Source organism: Pocillopora verrucosa, chromosome 4, assembly GCF_036669915.1.
Source record: "Pocillopora verrucosa isolate sample1 chromosome 4, ASM3666991v2, whole genome shotgun sequence".
Classification (NCBI taxonomy): domain Eukaryota; kingdom Metazoa; phylum Cnidaria; class Anthozoa; order Scleractinia; family Pocilloporidae; genus Pocillopora; species Pocillopora verrucosa.
Window position 1 is genome coordinate 14,196,447 of NC_089315.1, and position 21,707 is coordinate 14,218,153.

A 21,707-nucleotide genomic window follows, 5' to 3' on the forward strand; every position below is an offset into this window, starting at 1 on the left:
TAATGCATAGAGTGCAGTACTGAAGTTGATTGAAGTTGATGAACTCAAAGGCATATGCAAACTAAGCATTTTTCAAAAGAGGCTGACAAAATTATCCGAGAAATTGTAAAATTTTTTCAGGCCTCATTAAAGCTCCTAAAGTCGTTTATATTACTGCGCTACTTATTTCATCTTTTAATATATGTATTAAATGTTTTCTTTTACCAATGAAGTTTTTTTTATTGCTTTGTCTTTCTACTAAGAAAAAGCCTTGTAACCTCTTAACAGTTTATTTTCCTCTGATTATTATTTTGTTTTTGGTTACACCAAACCACCTTATTCTCTCACTTCCAAAATAAGAACACAATGAAGCTAGAATCAAATGAACACGTACCCTATGTCTTGCAAAAGTCCTAATTATGTGCAATCGCATCTTGTCGAGGGAAAATAGGGATTACTTTCACCCGTAAGTTCATATTTTATACGTTAAATGTTTTTAAAGGAAACCTTTAAGGCCTCTCGTCGCGTAAAGTTGGAAAGTTACACGTGTGAACTAAGGAGATTTGTCCATGGCAAAATGGGAACTCAGACGATGAACAGATGTCGATTGACATTGAAAGAAATAAAAGAAACAAATTAATATGGATGTGAGGATGTTCATTCCTTTGTTTGACATTTATCTAGACTAAACGTGACCAAATTAATGGTAGCAAATGCCGCCTTTAAAACTCGATTGTCTTTTTCCTTTTTATTCCTTTACAACTCTTAAAGGTGTTACTTGAAAAAGACTCACGTCCTGAAAATAATTTCCCAGAGAAATGCCTAGAGACTAAAGGAACTCAACACAGGCAATTTTTACTCTACATTTTAATCATGCCTTGGAACGCTTGGCTTTTTTCTTTTGTCGTTGTTGTTTTTTTAATTGCAGAAACCTTTAATATCTCCATCTTCTTATTTCTAAGGAGTTTCTGAAAGCTTTCAACGCCATTTTTTGGGAACAAAAACTTTTTAAATCCATTGGAGTCTCTTTTCAATGGCTGAAAATGTTAGTTAGGTCATTGGAAGTACTTATAGATTATTAACAATCTACTGGTACTGAACACGGGGGAGTTAAATGGACGCTTTAAAGGTCAAAACCTACTGATTTGGTTTACAGATGGCCGCATTGCATGTGAGGAAATGTGTTTCGAGCTTTTATTGTTTTCCAACGTTGACAATTAAACTAAACTGTTCAGCTCCTAGGTATTCGCAGCGTTTTTGGTTTTAAATAGTACTATAAGAAAGAGAGACATGTAATGACCATGTCATCGCAAAATCATCAAAACAAATTGTAACAATTCGCCTTCTTAGAAAAGCTTATGTGTAGTTGCATCAAGTATCGAAACATACGTCACTTAAGCCATAAATATGCTGTCCTAGGATGTCGAGAATATATGTCGAGAATCTTATCCATCCCTGAGGATAGCATATTATGAAAATCACTGTGACATAGTTAGTATTCTCGTTTGCTCCAAGAAAAAAAAAAGAAAACTTGGAACTTCTTTGATGTGTGTCATTATTTGCGTTAATTTTGTTGAAGTTCTATGCTCTGGGATCGAAAAGGAATGGCACAAATGTTTGCAAGCAAGAGTTTAAGTCCTTGTCTAAAATTTGAACTGAAGGAAAAATATACATAAGAATTAAGTCCGCTGTAAACAAAGGTTAACCACATAGGAAATATAAACCAGTGGTCATAATCTAAAGGACTAAAAAGAAAAAAGGTCATTGTTATAATCCATGGAAGCCAGCAAACAAGAAATAACGAGAAGACAGCGATCATCATTCTGGTAACTTTAAACGCTGTAGCTAAAGTTGTTGCTCGTTGTTGATTCTGATTTGCTCCATCTCCTGGTACCTGGCGTGTCCAGAGTTTAATGCATATTCTTGTGTACAGACACGCTAAGAGGGTCAAAGGTAGTAGACCGTTCATTGCAAATATGAGAAAATTAAATATTGTCCACCTTTTTCGGAGAACAGTCGTTAATGCCTTGCAGAAATAAGATTCTTCAATCTTTTGTACGACCGTTTTATCAAAAATGTTTATTGAGGTAACAATTGCCCATGTCCATAGTATTAGTATTACTTTTTTTAGGTTTCGAGATATAGGTGATCTTTGCAACGGGTGAGTTATTGCGTAAAGGCGATCAACAGCAATTGTTACGAGCAGCCAAATGGAAAAACCTGTGAGGACATAAAGGATTCCTAGAAATAGCTTGCAAGTGATGTTTCCTATATTTCCTCCAAACCACAATCCTTGATATGAAGTCTCACGAATAACATTAAGGAAGCACATGATTGTGAAGAAAAGATCAGCGCAAGCTTGGTTTAAGACCAAGTAGTTTATTGCTGTCTTCATCGCGCTATTAGTTCGTATTATGTGTATAATGAGAGAGTTTCCAAACAGTGATACCAGAAATATAATGCCATATCCAACGTACATCAAAGGAACTACATACATGTCAAACTTGATGCTTAGTGTTCCGCTCTTGTTTTTTAAGGCAGAGTTGACTTTGAAGTCGTTGCTTTTGTTATTAGACATCGTGTCCGCTTCTTCAAGCCTGCCGCTTTTCTTTCAAAAATGGAATTTTGAGAATTTAGGAATCCAGTGAGAAACGTTAAGTTACTACAATGTAAACATTGTTGAAAACAAACCTCTCTGCTTCTGAGCAAGAAAAAAATGACAGAGGGGAATGTAGCAGGTGTAATTTTTAAAGAGAAATTTGTATTTGAAAATTAAGGTTGATTACTTTAATTCTTTATATGAAAATAATTATATTATCAGAAAGTCATCAAATGAGTCACAGTGTAGGTGTTGACATTTCAGTGTTAAATGAAAATAATCTTAAAATGAATCTTTTTCCCTTTATTTTCTATGTAAAGTCCTCTGTATGAGGAAAATAAATGAAAATAAAATTAGGCACAATAGGATATTGACCATGACAGGGTGGCATCTAATCTTTTGTCGTGTTTGTTTGTCATCTACGGATGGAAGTATATTTCAATTAAATTTGACCATCTATCGTTGACATTTGAATGAGGTGAATTGTAAACCTTTCCGGTCCTCTTGCGCCAGCCTTTTTAAATAAAATTTATCAGTGTTGTCCATCCCAACCAAAGAGCCAGGCAGCTTTGACTCCGCTGTTTATACTAAGAAGATAGAGCCTTAGCCGGAAGTTAGCTAGCAATTATACACCTCCTTTTTTTCTTACAAGGTTCTCCGCCAGGATTTTATCGTCGAGAAATCGTTATTCGAAAAAGGAATACACTGCTATCCAATCCTTTATTTCCCATTACTAAATCTAAGTGTTTGAATTAATTTATATATATATATATTAATGTTAAATTTTTTGAAGCTCCATACTCTCGGATCTAAAGGGAAAAACACGAATATTTCCACACAAATGTTTCAATCCATTTCTAAAATTTGCACTCAAGGCGAAATAAACGTAAGGATTAATGCCACTGTAAGAGACCGCTAACCAAACTGAAAATAAAACTGCCTTGTCTTTCACAAGGCCAAGATATATCAGTGCCATCGATATATAATAAGGAACCCAGCAAATAATGAATAAAACAACGATTGCGATCATCATCAGGGTAACCTTTCTTGCTGTTGCTATAATTTGGAGCTGGCGTTGATTCTGATTCTCCGGGTGCCTGTCGTGACCATAGCTTTATATAGCTCTAAATAATGAGATCATCAAATGAGTTGTAGATGTTTGTGAATTTCCATTAAAATTTAAAATTTTCTATGTTTATGCTTTGAACAATGAGCCCCATCTTAATTAATGGAATGAGAATGTGTCTTGACCTTATACTTGCTCTCGTTTTGGGCGTCAATAACAGCATTTTCATTATTTCTCCAGGCACCTTATTGGGTCATTCGTAGATTCCTTGTTGACGAATCCTCCGTACATTCGTTCATCTCCTTTCCTGAATGATAATCAGTTTTTTTAATATTGAACCCAAGAAGAAAGGTTTCGTTCTTCTGTTCTGTTGACTTACTCTCCCTAACTTAAACTGTATTTCACTTAAGTTTCGCTATCTAGCGGTGACAGCTGTAGTATAGTAACCTCCCAGAAAGAGATATTCATTTCAGTTTTAAACTTTGTAAATTTGCAAGAGGTTTTCTACACGATGTCTTAGCTACTTGAAAGTTATCCAAGCACGACTGCAGATACATTCGCTACACGATGTTAATGTTGCCGAAGTTACCCTTAGTTTTGGAGCAAAAAATATCCAAATGTTTCTTTTTAACCTCAGGAAATCTCGTCTGAAGAGAAGTGACCGAGTGAAAATTGCTTGAACAGCTTATCACTCACCTTCGTGATAAATATCCTCGAGATCACCACAAATTTTTTGTTTAGTTCGATTGAGTTCTATACTCTGATGTTCAAAACGAGCCGAGATTTTCAAACAAGGGTTAAAACCCAAGGTTAACCGAAAAAAAACAAACAAACAAACAAAAAAACCGAAACGGCCAATGAAGCATCAACATCTCGATCGACGCTAATTTACCCGACTCCAATACCTCATTGCAACCCATCATAATTTAACCCTATCCACTTAAAACCACCTCCATTTACCCCGACTCGCTCCCCCGTAAGTCAGTCTAATCCACTCTGTTTTATTTACTATTGGGATACTTTTTAATAATTATTATATGTGTTATTGGAATTTTATCTTGGTTTGATTACAATGGGTAAAATAAGCCATTTCGCTGGAAACTCATTTGAAAAAAAAACCTGTGAATGCAGGGCTATACAAGCATAAGGTTTAAACCTGATGTTATTCACGAGTTGTTATGAAGTGATAAATCTGGGGAAGCAAAGATCGAAACCTTTGTTATCATATCATTTTATTTCACTCTCTATTTAATTAACATATTGGATGGTAAAAGTTTCGCAGCGCCGGTTTTGTTTAGTTGTAATGGAGCACGAAATTTAGATTTGCTGCAGTTCTACTGAACGAGAGCGATGAGAAATACTATACAAGGGTCGCAAGAAGTTTCCGAACAGTTTTTTGAGGCTTTTGCGAAAGTTTTGACAGAATATGAGATAAACGTAAGGATTGAGGCCGCTATAGGAAGTTGGTAGCCACATAAATAATAAGAGTAACTTTCCCCGCAACTTCGCATATTTAAAAAAATGCAAGACGCCGATTACAAACGAAGGAAACCAGAACAGTATGTATAATACTACTACCACAATCATCATTAGGGTGACTCTTTTTGCTATTCTTTGAGCTTTGATCTGATGTTCTCCTTCTCCTGGAACTTTACGAGACCACAGTTTCCAGCACACAGCCGCATAAAGATTTACTATTATCAAAAGAGGTACTACAATGCATGAAACAAGAGAAGTAATGTTGAATTCATTCCAGTTATTAAACAGAAGTGATAAATCACAATAATGTGATTTATTGGCTTTTATAAAGTTCTTCGCATTGATAAAGGAAAGGGACCAAGCAGAAGACCATAACAAGAGAATCGCAATAATTTTTTTCAAATGTTTTGATATAGGTGACTGTCGCAAAGGTAGAAGTACTGCATAGAAACGGTCAACTGCAATCATGACAAGCATCAATACTGAAAATTGTGGTACGGAAAACACAGCAGCCAGAGTCATCTTGCAAGTAATGAAACCAAAAACTCCTCCAAACCATAAACTATTCGTTATTCTGTGATAAATAGAAAACGGAAGCTCTATGAATGTCATTAAAAGATCTGCATATGCTTGGGTCATTATCAAACGATTTGTTGTGGTCTTCAAGGAGTTATCTGCTCGAATGATATGAATGATAACGGAGTTGCCTAATAGCGAGGCCAGGAATATGATGACGTAGGCAGCAAACATCGCTATCTCTAAGTAGCCTTGTCCTTCTCCATTTCCCCTTGCAATATTTCCTACAAGGAAAAAATCAAATTTGTCATTTTGATCGAATGCGTAAAAAGAGGTTCAACAGCATTAGTTTAATGGTATTTTACTTGTTTGCTTCTGATATTTAAAGAGATTGTTTATCACATATTGGTTTATCATATCTATCTTAAGCGTCAGTGCATGAAGAATGTCAAACTGTTCGCGCGAGTTGTTCCTGTATTACTTTGAGGTGTGATCGTCCAGCGTTGATTCTTCCCCTCAGATTTCATATGTACTCGGCTTTTCGTAATGCTTCCGTTAAGTTCCATCGAATAAATTCGAATAATGGAGGTGCGAAAAGAGAGATATCATCATGACCGTCTACAAGGAATATTGGAGCCTCGCATAATTTACTACAACAAAGGTTTCCCTATAATTTACTGCATGTTAAACGTACTTTTAATTTGTGTGTGTCAGCAACGCAAATGTTTTACCTTCATTCTGAGGAACTTTCAGACTCATGTTGATTAATGGTTCTATGTTAATACCACCGGTGTTCGACAAATTGGATGAGTCCATCTCTGGCATTTGAGGTTTTGAAGATTAGAACTATAGTATGCTTGGAGCAAGTTTTCTTTTTTCACTTCGAGAACAGTGCCTTTTCTTATCAGTGATATTAATCGTGTGGTGACAAACATTAGCTCACAAGAAATAATATAAATTATTACCAAAATGAAGGGATGCACATTTGCATATTGTTTTGGAAGTAATTTTCTTTAGATTATTTAAATTTGAAATAAAATATTAATGCATAGACAGCAGTTCTGAAGTTGATTGAAAGATGATGGACTCAAAGGCATATGCAAACTAAGCATTATTTTTTAAAGAGGCTGAAAAAATTATCCGAAGGTACAAAATTTTTTCAGGCCTCATTAAAGCTCTTTAAAATCGTTTATATTACTGAGTTACTTATTTCATCTTCTAAGACATGTACTAAATGTTTTGTTTTGTTTTACCAATGAAGTTTTTTTATTGCTTTGTCTTTCTGCTAAGAAAAAGCCTTGCAGCCTCTTAACGGTTTATTTTTCTTCTGATTATTGTTTTATTTTCGGTTACACCAAACCACCTTATTCTCTCACTTCCAAAAAAAAAACACGATGAAGCTAGAATCAAAGGAAAACGTACCCTGTGTCTTGCAAAAATCCTAATTATGTGCAATCGTATCTTCTCGAGGGCAAATAAGGATTACTTTCACGCGTGTTTTTTCTTTCTTTACAGCTCTTTCAGATGTTTCATATTCCTTGAAAATGACTCACGTCCTGAAGATTATTTTCCAGTTGCTTGCATAGAAACTAAAGGAACTTCAACACAAGTAATCTTCACTCTAAATTTTACTCATTCTTTAGAACAGTAACCGTTCAAGTCGCCCGAAAGTCATCTTGCCCGAAGTCATGTCGCCCGGAACCAGAGCCATGTTGCCAAATTTTATCGGATGTTTAATCTTGAAGAAAAGTAACATTCGCAAGGAATAAACTCGTAAAATGTTGACTCGTAAATGTTTTCGTCCGCGAACCTATGCGAATATGAAGTAAAACAAAGACTCAAATATCGCTGTTCATTTCAGCGTTGTTCGTTGCTATGAACTTAACTGGTCATTCTACGGTACAGATTCTAGTAATTATAAGCGGAACACTTTCAGTTATCAGAATTTTTCACACATATCAGAAAAATACATCAAGTTCGCTTAGTTTGATTTATCGTAAAAAAAACAACCTGAAACTTTTACAGCGATTTTTTTCTTTAATGTTAACCACGCGAACAAAGCGTGTTAGCATCATTCCCCTTAGGATCAGATGCGGCATAAATTATCGCGACTTGTTCAGTTGTTCCTTGTTTCCTCGGCCGGTCGCATGTAAATTTTGATCCGGTTAACCATATATAAAGAGGGTAAATTAATAACAGCCACCTCATTCCGAGATAATCAGCTAGCTGAAGCTCGAGATCGTTACGCTTGCGCAAAAGAATTATACGATCCCTGTATCGTGTGCAGAAATGAAGTTCGACCACGCCGGCAAGCCCTTCAGTGCGACGATTGCGGCTTTTGGCAGCATCGTATCTGCGGGACTGGTATCGACCAAGCCACCTACCGTTTAGCAATGATCAGAGGAAGAATAGATTGGTTGTGCGTTGCATGTTCTCTTTCGGCATCCGATGGATCAACACCAACGCTTGTCCACCCAGTTCCTGGAGCGTCTACGGACAGCCTGTCCGTACCAATAATGATATCGAGGGATGGCATAACTCCCTCAACCGACGCGCTGGTGGTAGAGTTCATCTACCTTTCTACCTACTGATTCAGCTGCTTCACCGAGAGTCCTTTGTGTGCATCGTCCAAGTTCGACTCGTCAACGCCAGAAAACTGCAAAGGATCCAGCGTGAAAAATATCGCGCACTTCAAGCATGAATCTTTGGCTACTGGGAGGACTACACTGCGAGTAAAATTCCAAGTAGGCAACTCCTTAAAGCATGCTCTCACTTAGCACATGGACCACTTCGTACAGATTAGTTTTCTTTAGTTTTTGCTCGCGTTTAGGAAAGTAATGATATTACCATTATTGTTATTATAGTTTAAAAGGAATAGTTTATTTTATCGCGATAAGAAAAAAACAAAATCAGGTATGTAATAAGTATTTTTTTTATAACGAACTTTCCTTAAGTTTGCATTTGACTTTGTTTTCAAGGGGCGGGTGTCACTTGGACAACCCACACGTCCTCGTATGTAATTAGGTTTAGTTGCTAGCAATAAATATATTTGTTTTAAGGGCGTGTCTGAATTTACCGCAACGTCACAATCTTGCTTGGCAACCATGTCATGATTCTTGAGCACCTGCCGTATTCAAAATGGCGGTGTTTTCCAATGTTGCAATCGTGGCGATGTGAATCTTCGTTCGAAACAGAATGCTTCCACAGATAAAACAGCGACAGTTAGAATCACACTGTAACTGATATTACTGGGGTTTTTTTATTTTCGTGTTCTATTTTAGGATTACTATCTCCGTGATATCAAACGACAGCGAAACGAACAACCTGAGTTTCACGAGTCAACATTTTAGGAGTTTATTCCTTGCGATTTACTTAACTTACTTACTTTACTTTCACAGGTTTCGGACGAGATGACTTTCGAGTGACTTGACAGTAAACCCTTTGGAACGCTTGGCTTTTTAATTGCAGAAACCTTTAATATCTCCATCTTCTCATTCGTAACGAATTTTTGAGAGGTTTCAACGCCATTTCTTGGAAACAAAAACTGTTTAAATCCATGCGAGTCTCTTTTCAATGGCTGAAAATGTTAGTTGGGTAATTGGAAGTACTTAAAAATTATTAACAATCTACTGGTACTGAAAGCGGGCGAGTTAAATAGACACTTTAAAGGTCAAAACGTATTGATTTGGTTCACGGGTGGCCGTATTGCATGTGAGGAAATGTGTTCCGAGCTTTTATTGTTTTCCAACGTTGACAATTAAACTGGAGTTCTTGGTATTAAACAGTTCTATAAGAAAGAGAGATATTTACGCCATCGCATCGCAAAATCATTCAACCAAACTTGTAAAATTTACCCTAGAAAAGCTTATGTATAGTTGCACCAAATATCGAAACATACGTCAAGCCATAAATATGTTGTCTTAGGATGAGATATTATGTATTGAAAATTAGCCGAGGATGAAAATGAAAATCACTGTGGTAATCGGTATTCTCGTTTACTCCAAGAAAAAATAAAGAAACTTGGAACCTCTTTGATGTGTGTAATTATTTGCTTTAAATTTGTTGAAGTTCTATGCTCTGGGATCGAAAAGGAATGGCACTAAGTCCTTGTCTAAAATTTGAACTGAAGTAAAAATACACTAAAGGATTCAGTCCGCTGTAAACAATAGTTAATCACAAAGGAAATATAAACCAGTGGTCATAATCTAAAGGACTAAAAAGAAAAAGGATGGTCCTTTTTGGAGAGCATTCGTCAACGACTTGCAGAAGTAAGATTCTTCAATCTTTTGCACGACCGTGTTATCAAAAATGTTTATTGAATTAACAAATGCCCCTGTCCATAGTATAAGTATTACTTTTTTAAGGTTTCGAGATATAGGTGATCTTTGTAACGGGTGAGTTATTGCGTAAAGGCGATCAACAGCAATTGTTACGAGCAGCCAAATGGAAAAACCTGTGAGGACATAAAGGATTCTTAGAAATAGCTTGCAAGTGATGTTTCTTATATTTCCTCCAAACCACAATCCTTGATATAAAGTCTCACGAATAATATTAAGGAAGCACATGATTGTGACGAAAAGATCAGCGCAAGCTTGGTTTAAGACCAAGTGGTTTATTGCTGTTTTCTTTGCGCTATTAGTTCGTATTATGTGTATATATAATGAGAGAGTTTCCAAACAGTGATACCAGAAATATAATGCCATATCCGACGTACATCAAAGGAACTATATACATGTAAAACTTGATGCTTAGTGTTTCGCTCTTGTTTTTTAAGGTAGAGTTGACACTGAAGTCGTTGCTTTTGTTATTAGACATCGTGTCCTCCTCTTCAAGCCTGACACTTTTCTTTCAAAAATGGAATTTTGAGAATTTGGGAATCCAGTGGGAAACTTTAAGTTACCAAAATGTAAACATTGTTGAAAACAATCCACTCTGCTTTTAAGCGAGGAAAAATGACAGAGGAGAATGTAGCAGGTGTGATTTTGAAAGAAAAATTGGCGTTTAAAAATAACGTTGATAAATTGAATTTCTATATATGAAACAAAGTCGAGGGGAAGTTGTGTTTATTAATATATCATCTTTACAAGAGTCTGACAATATTATTTGACCGACATCAAATGAGTCACAGTGTAAGTGTTGACATTTCAGTGTTAAATGAAACAACCTTAAAATGACTGTCTTTCCTTTTATTTTCGATGTAAAGTCCTATCTATAAGGACACTTTTATCCTATTCTATTGGGTCGAAGTCAGCGGACCACTTTGCATCATAAGCGATGAAGTATTGAGTGATACCATCAGTATACTATTTACTTTTAAAACAGGATATTGACCATGACGGGGTGGCATCTGCTCTTTTGTCGTGTTTGTTTGTCATCTACGGATGACGGTATATTTTAATCAAGTTAGGCAATATAACTTTGACATTTGAATGAGGTGAATTGTAAACCTTTCCGGTCTCCTTGTGCTAGTCTTTTTAAATTAAACTTATGTGTTTTCAGTCCTAACCAAAGAACCAAATAACTTCGAGTCTTTTGTCGTGTTTGTTTGTCATCTAACTTTGACATTTGAACGAGGTGAATTGTAAACCTGTCCGGTCTTCTTGCGCTATTCTTTTTAAACCAAACTTATGAGTTTTCAATCTCAACCAAAGAACCAGGCAGCTTCGAATCCACTGTTTCAGTTAAGAAGATAGAGGATTATATATTTTTTCATATCTCAATCCTTTCCTTTTCAAGAATAGTCTGTTTGGGTAAATGTTTGTTCCATGTTATTGTGTATCTGTATGATAAAACTTTCAGATTTCGTCCTCTATATTCTCACTCTGAACCTTTCAAAATGACTGGATCATAAAAATGAAGTATGCTAGTTCCTATTTAGTTGCTTTTTTTTTCCCAATAGCATCACTACCAAGGATGTAGAGCTTACTTTGATCTCTACTGGTGGTGGTTACTAGGTTCGTGATAATAAGGTCCTCCATCGTCATTTGCCTATTTGTATTGAGCTGCGTCATCCTTTAAGATCAGTATATCAGAAAGCGCTCTATATAATATGAAACTATAATACACAAACAGATGATTGTCGCAGAAATTACAAGAGATAGGGTACATGTAGTACCATTAAGCAGGTACCAGTATTGTCAGTGATACTTTTGCTTTTAATGAAAAGATGCAGAAGTTGATGATGTTCAGAATTATTTGAAGAAAAATCTTTGCGCGCCTCCTCGTTACGATCTCTGTATAAATAAATTTTCTAAGACTCTTTTCTCTCGGTTCATTTCCAAATACTCTAAGAGATAGCATTCTTTGATTCTTTTATTCTCTTTTACGGATCGTAATGACATTTGTATAATGATTGTTTACTTTACCAAAAAGGCTCAAAGAATTATAAAATTGCTCTTCAATATCACTTATTTTAAATGCACCGTCATGTGATGAAAGGGCATAACTATTTCAAACCTTAAAGTAATGTAACACAAGATATAAAGATGTACTGTATGCAATCTTCTTCCACCATAGTTTTGGTAAAAAATGAATATTGAAGTTACGTGTAGTTCATTTGAAGTTCCGAGACAAGTGCAAGGATAGAAATCGCAACCCCTTGATTAAGTTTATATTTACTGGGCTAGAGAATGTTCTATATCACACTTGTTAGAGCTAAAAGGATTCGAAAATTTCCAAACGATCGTTTAGCCGCGTTTCTAAAATTTGCACTAAAGGCAAAAAAAAGCGTAAGGATTGAGTGTACTGTAAACAACAGTCAACCACAAAGGGAACAGGAGATCGCCATTGCCATGGTTATGAGGATAGGAAGCCAACAGACAAGAAACTGAAAACATCATCATCATCATCATCTAGAACAGAAAACATCATCCCGGTAACCTTTCTTGCTGTTGCTATGACTTCAGCTAGGATTCGTTCCTGATTGAATCTTTCTCCTGGTACTTCACGGGACCAAAGTTTATTGCACATTGTTGTATAAATTAGAGAATTATTATGACAAATAGAGGCAGGAAAATTTTGAAGGCCAGTCCAAAAGCGTTTAATTTTCCCCCTCTCTTTGAAGGTGTCTCGAGGTCACAGTAGTAAGATGTGTTATGTTTCTTAACACATGCTTCAATAATAAATTTAGTCGATGAAAGAAAACTTGATACCTACAATATTATTATTAGCATTTTAAGGATACGGGAGATCTTTGCAGAGGTCGACTCACTACGTAATAGCGATCGATACCAATCACTACGAGTAATCAAATTGAGAAGTCAGGTAGAACAAATAAGCTTGTCAGAAAGAACTTGCAAGTAAAATCAGCAACTGCATTTCTCCAAACCACAACCTGCTGTATGAAATGTAATGAATAGCCTTCATCAGTTGAAGAAATGACATAAAACCATTCGTGACTTGTAGTGGTTTTCAAAGAGCTCTTTGGTAATAGGACCAAGTGGAGTCCAATTCGGTCTGTAATCATACGAGCGATGAAAAAAATCGCGGAGTCCGATTTGATAATCACGAGTAAGTTAAAACCAAAGTTGATTGCTGCATACAGCATAAATTATTGATCTAAGTAGTGATTTTTTTTTTGTTTCATTTTATTTGTTCTCTTTCAAAGAAAAGTCAATGTCACGTGCAATGCTAAACACACAGTACATAGATCCAAATAAATTTGATTTATTACTTCCTGCCTAAAGGAAAGGCAATACTGTATGGAGTATGAAAAGTGTATTTTGAACGTCCGGGTGAGTGTAGCCTGTAAAGGACTGTTGTCGGTAGTGGTGACTGACGTTTCGACAACCTGAGTGGAAGTGATCATCAGAGTCCATTACTGTATGGAGTATTCAATATATATATGTTTATCATTATAAGAAAAATTTATTTTTAAGTAAATTGTCTTTCCCAACAACCGTATTCCTACTGCCTCTCAATGTGCCACATCCTTCAGAGAAAAATATAGGAAATTAATTTCCATCAATGAAAAGGGGCACATTTAAGAAATAATTAGCGGTGAGACTGAATTCAAAATATTGAGGAGCACCAAACAAGTAAATGTGTGCATATTGCTAGGAACGTAGAGCAAGACGAGTTGAAATATTCATGACAATATGGAAAATCTTAGAACCGGTAGATATATGCTATGCATTTATTTTGGTAGAATAATCTTCAATATTATCTTATTGTCAACAAGTGATTCACTATCACCTCTATCTAATAATTATTTGTCCGGTCTTTGACACAAAGGATCATACGCCCTCAAGCCTTGTAGTTTTTGATATGTTTCCTGACCATTTGTTTTTATGTGATTTATCCCTCCTCTCTATGTCTTTGTATGTGTGTTGCTGGCTTACTTAATAACAACTTAGACCCATCCCATCGAATAAAAACGTACCCGCGATAAATGTTTAGGGTTGTTCAACCGGTATTTCCTGCAGCTCGATATTTTTAGCTCGGAAATGATAAACAGCAACATCAACCCGTGATCTCTTACAGCAATTTCTACAATGATTTTTAAATCCGTTTCGAAAGTTCCTACTGTAGATGAAGTAGACGTAGGGATTGATTCCGCTGTATGCAAATGCTACTAGCAACAGACTTGAAGCTAACTTATTTGGATTGATGTGCACATAACCAAAAAATTTCAGCGTGATTCCGATGTAAAAAGGAAAGAAACACAACAAATACAACGCCACGAGCGTAATCATCATCAGTGTAACTTTTCTTGCTGTTTTAATGGCCTCAGCTTGTCTTCGATTCTGATTGGTTCCTTCTCCTGGTACCTCACGAGACCATAATTTAGAGCAAACAATCCCATAGAGAAACGCCGTTGTAACAAGAGGCAGGAACAAATTCAGAGTCACAGTGATAGAGTAAAATAGTTTCCACTGTTCGAAGATGTGTTCTAAATGGCAAACGAAATGGTCTCCAGTCCTTTTCATGCTTCCCTTAATAAGAACGTCTGCAGAAGAAGCTAGCGACCATATCCACAGTGTAAAAACTATCTTCTTTAAATGTTGTGACAAAGGCGATGTGCGCATAGTTCGAGTCACCGCATAAAAGCGATCAACAGCAATAACTGCAAGAATCCAAACTGAAAAGATGGTTGGAAGAAACAAGTTCGCCAGAAACAACTTGCAGGTTATCAAACCTAAGAATCCTCCAAACCACTTATTTCCCATTGAACGAAAGGCAATATTTATTAATTCAACTAATGTTCGGTAGAGATCACCGCAAGCCTGATTCAAAATCAAATAGTTGGTGGTAGTTTTCATGGAGTTATTTTTTCGTATGATGTGGATGATCATCGAGTTCCCGAATAGTGACGCCAATATGAAAATGCTATAAACAGCAGATAACACGGACTGAAATTTCATATCTGTAGATTGAGTATCATTCGTCGCACTGCCTGAAATAGAATGAAATAGACATCTTTTTAGGAATGGAAAGGTTATCAGTATACTAAGCTATGTTTGCTCAATAAAATAATCGAACGGAGCAGAGTTCTCATTAACGCACAGTTGTGCTTCTTATATGTACAAAAAATGAAAAGGAGGCACAGTTTCTTGCCAATGTGCGTCTTCGGGACGCAGGAAAAAATTTCCGACTTGTTAGGAGACTGGGTCTGGCGGGCCTTACCCAAATATCACTGCGATCATCATGGCATGCCATTTTGTCACGGTTAAAGGCATGTCTACTCAAAAGAGTTTATTCGATATCTTCGATATTCGAAAGAGGAAACCTGAAAGTGACGCAGATCTGTGGGATGATACCCTAGTGAAGAAACCAAATTTTTTTTCCTAAATGGCTGGGGGAGTTTAAATGGTTGAAATATGATTCGACCGAAAAACAAATAAAGGGAAAAGTTTGTCTTGATACGTATGGCTACGTATGGCTACGTATACCTAAACCATCGCAAAGTTTTTTGCATGGAGCAAATAATTTCCAGCGTTCAAGTCTGACACGACATTAGTCTGGCGATGACCACGTCGTGGCCATGAATATCATCAAACAAAGAAGATCTCACGAGACTGTTGCGCGTCATGTTCAAGAGAAGGTAAGTACGGCATTGAAGGCTCCAGTAAGCACAGTTTTTGTCATGAGAAAAGAGGAAATTCCTAACAGGAAATCAGATTCAGTGATTGATTTGAAGGTTAGTTTTAAGTTTATTGATTTCCTATAAGAGACAGGTCGTCCCTTCTCGTAATTGTTTTCTTGTTGGTTATTTATTGTTTATGTGTGGCGTTGATTCTTAATTCACAGATCGCCAATGGTTGCTCAGATCTGAAGAAAAGAGATGGGATTTATAGACATGAATCCACTGCCACTGAGTTACAAAACTGTATTTCTGAAGCGTGTGAGGAGGATACTCTAAAGAGAATCAAAGACAGTCCTTTGTCTGCCTGATGTTGGATGAAAGTCTTGACATAGCTGTACATAAAAGTTCCATTTTTCAAGATACTTGTTCTGGGAAGTCCAAGATTGAATTTGCTGCTAATGTTGAGGTTAAGGATTGTAAAGCAGAGACCATCTATTCTGCAGTTCTAAGTTATCGTAATTCAAAAAGCATTCCAATGAAAAAGCTTTCTAGGTTGGGAACAGATGGCGCTTTAGTAATGGCAGGTTGTCATAATGGTTTTGCTGTGTGACTGCAAAGGGTAAATGCCAAAACTTTTTCTGTTTGATTTGTTGCTCCCAAAATAACCCTAGTTGCACGTTGGGCTTCCAAGGCTGTCCCTGACCTGGTTTACCAGATTGCCAATCTAAACCCTGCCAAATTACTGGCACAGCAGTTGGAATTCGAAACCATGGTACCGAGAATCTAGAAAGATTAATTGAGAGATACGCTGATGCATCTGAAGAAGAAAGTCTAATTGATGCTGATGAAGTAAGAAATTCATTTATCCAGTTTAAGAAATTCTCAAAAGTAACGAGGACAACCCTCTTAAAGAACTGCGTGAAATTCTTGCAAAGCCAGGTGTTTACGAAGACATATCCCCTTCATTTGTAACTCTAACACAAGTTTTCTAAACAATTCCTCTCACTTCTGTACCTTGAGAAAGATATTTTTATGCACAAAATCGAATTCACGCGGCTTTGAGAAATAAAATGTCCCCAAGTGCAGTTGAATGTAAGATGCATATTTCTTATGCATACAAAAGATATGTAGATGAGGAAAGTTTTGGTGATAGAGCAGTAAAGAAATTCAACAAAATGAAGAACAGAAGAAAGTAAAACTGTAGAATTACACTTGAATATGACTTGATAATTGTATATCACATAATTTTTGGTTTAATATTACTAAATATATTATTAACTATGACAAGGTGAGACTCTTACTAATAATGCAGGAACTGTCGGTATTAAGAAACACGAGCACACTTTATTCCAAAATTAAAGCTTTATTAGCTGTGCTACCACCCGGTCTTGGTTTTTGCCTCTGTTAAAAACTACAGAATCAAATTTAAGTAGTAGGCAGGGGACCTCTAAAAAGCTATAGGGACCCTCAACTTTTTGGAACTAGGGGTCCCAAGGACCCTTAACTAGATAGTGGGATTGCTGCGGAGGTGTTGTTTATTTTTAACGAAATTTGAGTTCCCCTTAGGGACTCTAATCACAGAGAGTCCGGTTTGATGGTCCTTTGCTCTAATCGGTTTCTAATCGGTGAACTGAGACTCGCAAAAATCGTTTGGTCGATAAAGTTATCTTCTTCGGAGCGTCCTACAAACTGCGAGGATCAGTAAAATCCAGTAACTTACCGTTCGGGGATACGGTGTTAAAAATATGGTAATCTTTAAACTCGATTGTCGAATAAAGAAATTAATGAAAAATTTGTAATGAGTGTGGGTCCTTGGAGTGGGTTATTTGGCAGTCTCTAATAACTTCATGTTTGACACAACATAGTACATGTTTAGAACATATATAGTATACAACGACACGGTAGTTTTATATCCCGTTAAACTTTATTACTAAACAGATTTGACTACGCTGCAAGCCTAGCTAACCACATAACCATAAGGGGAAAAAGCAGAAGTACATGATCTTCATTTTATTAGGACAACTTGACTAAGTATGATTTGAGAAGCAAAAGCTTGTTTACTGTATGTTTTGAGTGCCACAGCCAAAGCTATGTTATCATTGAAAATTTACCTTTCAACTGCATCCCACTGCTGCCGTTAAGCGTCATATGTGTGTGGAAGACACTAAGGTTGTTCACAAAAGTCAGGTCCATCTTTACGGACTGCAATATATCTTTATTGCACTGCAAAAGACGGACATATGTTTCATTTTATTTTTTTTTCAAGCTGAGATAAAATCTTGCCATGACGCCTTTCTTATAGCTGTATTTCTTTCTGCGGAAATTTTTGATTTAATATTTGAGGAATTGGACCTTATTTGAAATATATCCGAGAAAACAGGTAATTTATATACTTATTTTACCTCTTCTTTTTTGTCTTGTTGCATTCAAACCCAGATTGTGTCCATGACATTTAATGTCTCTCCTCTGTGTTTGGTGGAAGAGGGATCTAAAAATAGTCTGTTTAAATTTGGTTTTACTCATCTCTCTATGAAGTTTTTATAAATTTGTATCTATCATTACCACATTTTACGCTTCTTCCAAAAAGGACGTATATAGGTTACGAAACACACGGTTACGTCATGTTTTCGATATAGTGTTTTCCATAACTTACGTTAATCCTTGTCTGCTATTCTTCATTCATCCGTGAAGCTGTAACCTTTTCTTTGAATGAAACATTAAATCCATTTATTACTCGCTTTCCCTTCTTGGAACGCCAATCGATTTTAACGCAAATTGAAATTTCTTTTTCCTCTTTACAGTTGTCTGATTCACAGTTTGATTCCAATAACGCAGGTGTTTCTCTTGTCTTTCTCGGTTTCTAAACTTGATAATGAAAATATTGATTTTCTAATCTCGTCTCGATTCCATTTCCTTGAAAGTTTTTTTTTTCCAGTAGTTGATTTTGAAGCGGGATAACAAAAATTGCTGTCTAAGATATTGAAAATGTACCAGAAATTATATCCATAAGTCTTAATATTTTGTACTCTTTCTCTGTTGCAAAGTTAATGAGGAACTTGAGAGAAAACTGAATATATTTTGGCATTTCAGCAGTTTTTGTGGAGATAAATATTTTATTATCAAAAGGAGCGATAATGGATAAAAGTGACAAGTATTGGAGTTGTAGTGATAAAGAAAGCCTTTTTTTAAGAGGTGATTCAAATCTACTTTTTGTACGTACTTACTTACTTTTACTTACTTTGCTTACTTTTGTGTCTATAGCGATATTACCGTTGGCCTTCATTACACATGGCAACACATATGAACGGAAATTTACTTTGTAAGTTATCTAGCTCATGGCAGTTTGAAATTGAAATATTATTAACTAAAGATGTTAAAAGATCTGAGTGAGGTACTGGCAGAAAATAGTTTAAAAAAGAGAAAAGCTCAAAAAAAAGCTAGTATGTCGTCATGAATCATTTTATGTCTGAAAGCAATAGTCTTTCTTTGCTATGCCTTTCTTTTACTTCAAGTTTTCGTCCTGGGCGTGAACTAGCGAGCTTGAAATTCATGAAGTAACCAATATGCTGCTTGGATTAGAGTCTAAAAATTTGAAGACTTTCTCTCCTATGGTGACTTCTGATTTGCAGTATAGGACATCATAGGTTTTCGCTGTCATTCTTTAAGAACATTGTACGTCAAATCGATAAAATGAGGGTAGCAAGATGCTTGTTTCCCACAATTCAGGAAGTTTCAATAGCTTACTCTTCCATTAAAGAAGACAATACAACCATTTTAGAAAACGTATGTAATTTTGGAAAAGCAAAACTAGGAGGTAAATAATTGAACATATTTTAGTTAAATTTTTTTTCGAAAAAAGCTCACCAGCCTGTTGTAGACTTCATCCGTCGTTTATTTCACTTGAGGGTTTGCCCAGTTTTGGTCCAATCACAGTGAAAATAAAGTTTCTGCGGGCTAATCAATTCAATGTACTTGCTTACGCCAATCGCGCATATCTTTCACCAGATCAACACTTACTTTTTACGAGCATTTTTGTGCCATAAAAAAATTAATGGAGGGCTTAAAAACAGTTAAACCCCCTCTGGCGTGCTGTTTTCTCGGTTGAAATGTCCTCAGCTGAGAGATTGTTATGAGAAGTTCATATTTACCCTCAAAGCTTCGTTTCTAGGCCAAATAGGTATATATTTATACAAGAAGGGATAAAACAAGTGGTTTGACAAAGAAAAGGATAAAATCAGGGCATTCTTTTTATTATGAACAGATTTTCCAACAAGAGAATTATTTACTAAAGTTGTTATTTGTGGAAGCTCGTCAAAAACTTCCAAACGAGAAACCAAAGAGAACCCCAGGAATTTTTCTAGAGGCTGAGTCTCCTTTTAAACTTCTTCTGAAAAAAAAATCGGGGAGCATATGAGTACAATTACTATACAGTTAAAAGATAATTGGTACAGGAGGTCTCAGTTTGGAAATTGGTCTGGTCTTGTCATCTATTGTACTAGTGTAGTTTAAATTGTTTATACAGGCCCCCATTTAAACCAGCTTTACTGGTTACTTACCAGCTCGATTAGCTGCACTGGGGCAGCCTTTTTCAATGTTGCAAATAATTAGATGGATAAACTGATAAATATATTCAATTATTAATCATTCTTTAATGCACTTATTGTGAATGATTTGTACCAAGGTCTGGTGCCCTAATGTTTCCGTTTTAGCCATTTCAAGTGTGCTCGTGATCATATTGGGCGACTGCCTTAAGGGATTATTTCAAAAGGCATGGCTGAAACTGGGTGTTTAGTTTTAATTTAGATATCAACCTACTGTTATCACCAAGTTCATAAACAAGATGAATTTCATGCCTAAAAGCTTGAAACTGTCCTTATTTGTAAACGTGAGCCTCGAAATTTAAAGTAAGGGTAATGGCTGTTTGCTCCATGAGAAGACATCATAATTTCTTATGTTGGAGCGTTCTAAGAGGCTGAAAATCTAGCTGTTAACTGTTCAATTTCATACGATCATTCTAAGAAAGCCTTAGAAATTACATCGGTCACCCTTCGAGTGAACAACTAAGAGCTTGCTCTGATATCCTTTCCGATACGTTGAGAGGAAGGCCACCTCAGTCACAACAGGCGAGTTTTACGGCGGTGTCGTCCCAAGTAATCTTCATGAATCAAATCAGGAATACAAATCTCAAATAGGTATAAAAGAGTGTTTCTATGGCACCTCATTATGTAAAAAATGATCAAAATTTGTTAAGTAATAATTGGGCTATCTTAGATACTCTTCGCGAAAACAAACGAAAAATTAAGGTAGTGGCGAACAGTCATAGGATAGGTCTTCAAAAATAACGAAACCTCTTACCAACATGGATACCCCATCTTCCGATAAGTTTACCCTTACGGACTGAAATTGGTAACATGCCTACATTTTCCTAAGGCAAAACATGTATTACAAAGCTAGAGCTCGTATTCGTTCGTGGGTAGCTTATCATAAAACCAGCTGGCTTAACTGTTACGATTTATTTAGCAAGTACATTTTTATTGAACTAGTGGTTGTGATACCCCAACATTTATGACTAAATAGAAATATCGAATGCAATACAGGATGATAAAAGACACGACTCCGACTCTCACTGTTATACTTTGTTCTATATTACTCTTATACTCTTATACTTTGTTCTCTTCTTCTCTTACACTTTGTTCTTCAGAACAAAGTAAAAGGCCAGGTTACATCGCTGCCAACATCGATCTGGGAATTAATATATTTGCAAAGTATGATGTATGTTAAAAGTTGAAATTAAATAGAAATGGCTTCACTTTTATTTGGAATTTTCGGTGTTTTACATGGTTAAAATAGATGATGGTTTAATCTATAAATCCTTTTCAATAAATGTAACTCCACTTTACTCGAAGTTAACCGTTCAATAGTAAAACAGTATTTGTATGCATGATCACGTTTGGCGATATATTCAGCAAATATTGACTTACAAAAAGCTGTAAAAAGCTTAATCTTTTTAAAAGATTTTTTTCCCTTTAATGGACATGTTTTTG

The 21,707-nt window shown here is 36.0% G+C and overlaps 1 protein-coding gene and 1 pseudogene across 1 annotated transcript; both read right to left on the reverse strand.

The window, feature by feature from the left end:
- Nucleotides 1–12,195: 12,195 nt before the first annotated feature.
- On the reverse strand, nt 12,196–13,022 carry LOC131772935 (substance-P receptor-like; annotated as a pseudogene).
- Nucleotides 13,023–14,032: 1,010 nt separating this feature from the next.
- Nucleotides 14,033–18,431, reverse strand: LOC131772934 (substance-P receptor-like). Its single transcript, XM_059088904.2, has 3 exons — nt 18,317–18,431; nt 17,775–17,886; nt 14,033–15,033 (listed from the first exon to the last, which is right to left on the reverse strand). Exons 2-3 carry the CDS (start codon nt 17,854–17,856, stop codon nt 14,033–14,035), a joined length of 1,083 nt encoding a protein of 360 aa, XP_058944887.2. The 5' UTR covers nt 17,857–17,886; nt 18,317–18,431.
- Between the last annotated feature and the right edge of the window lie 3,276 nt (nt 18,432–21,707).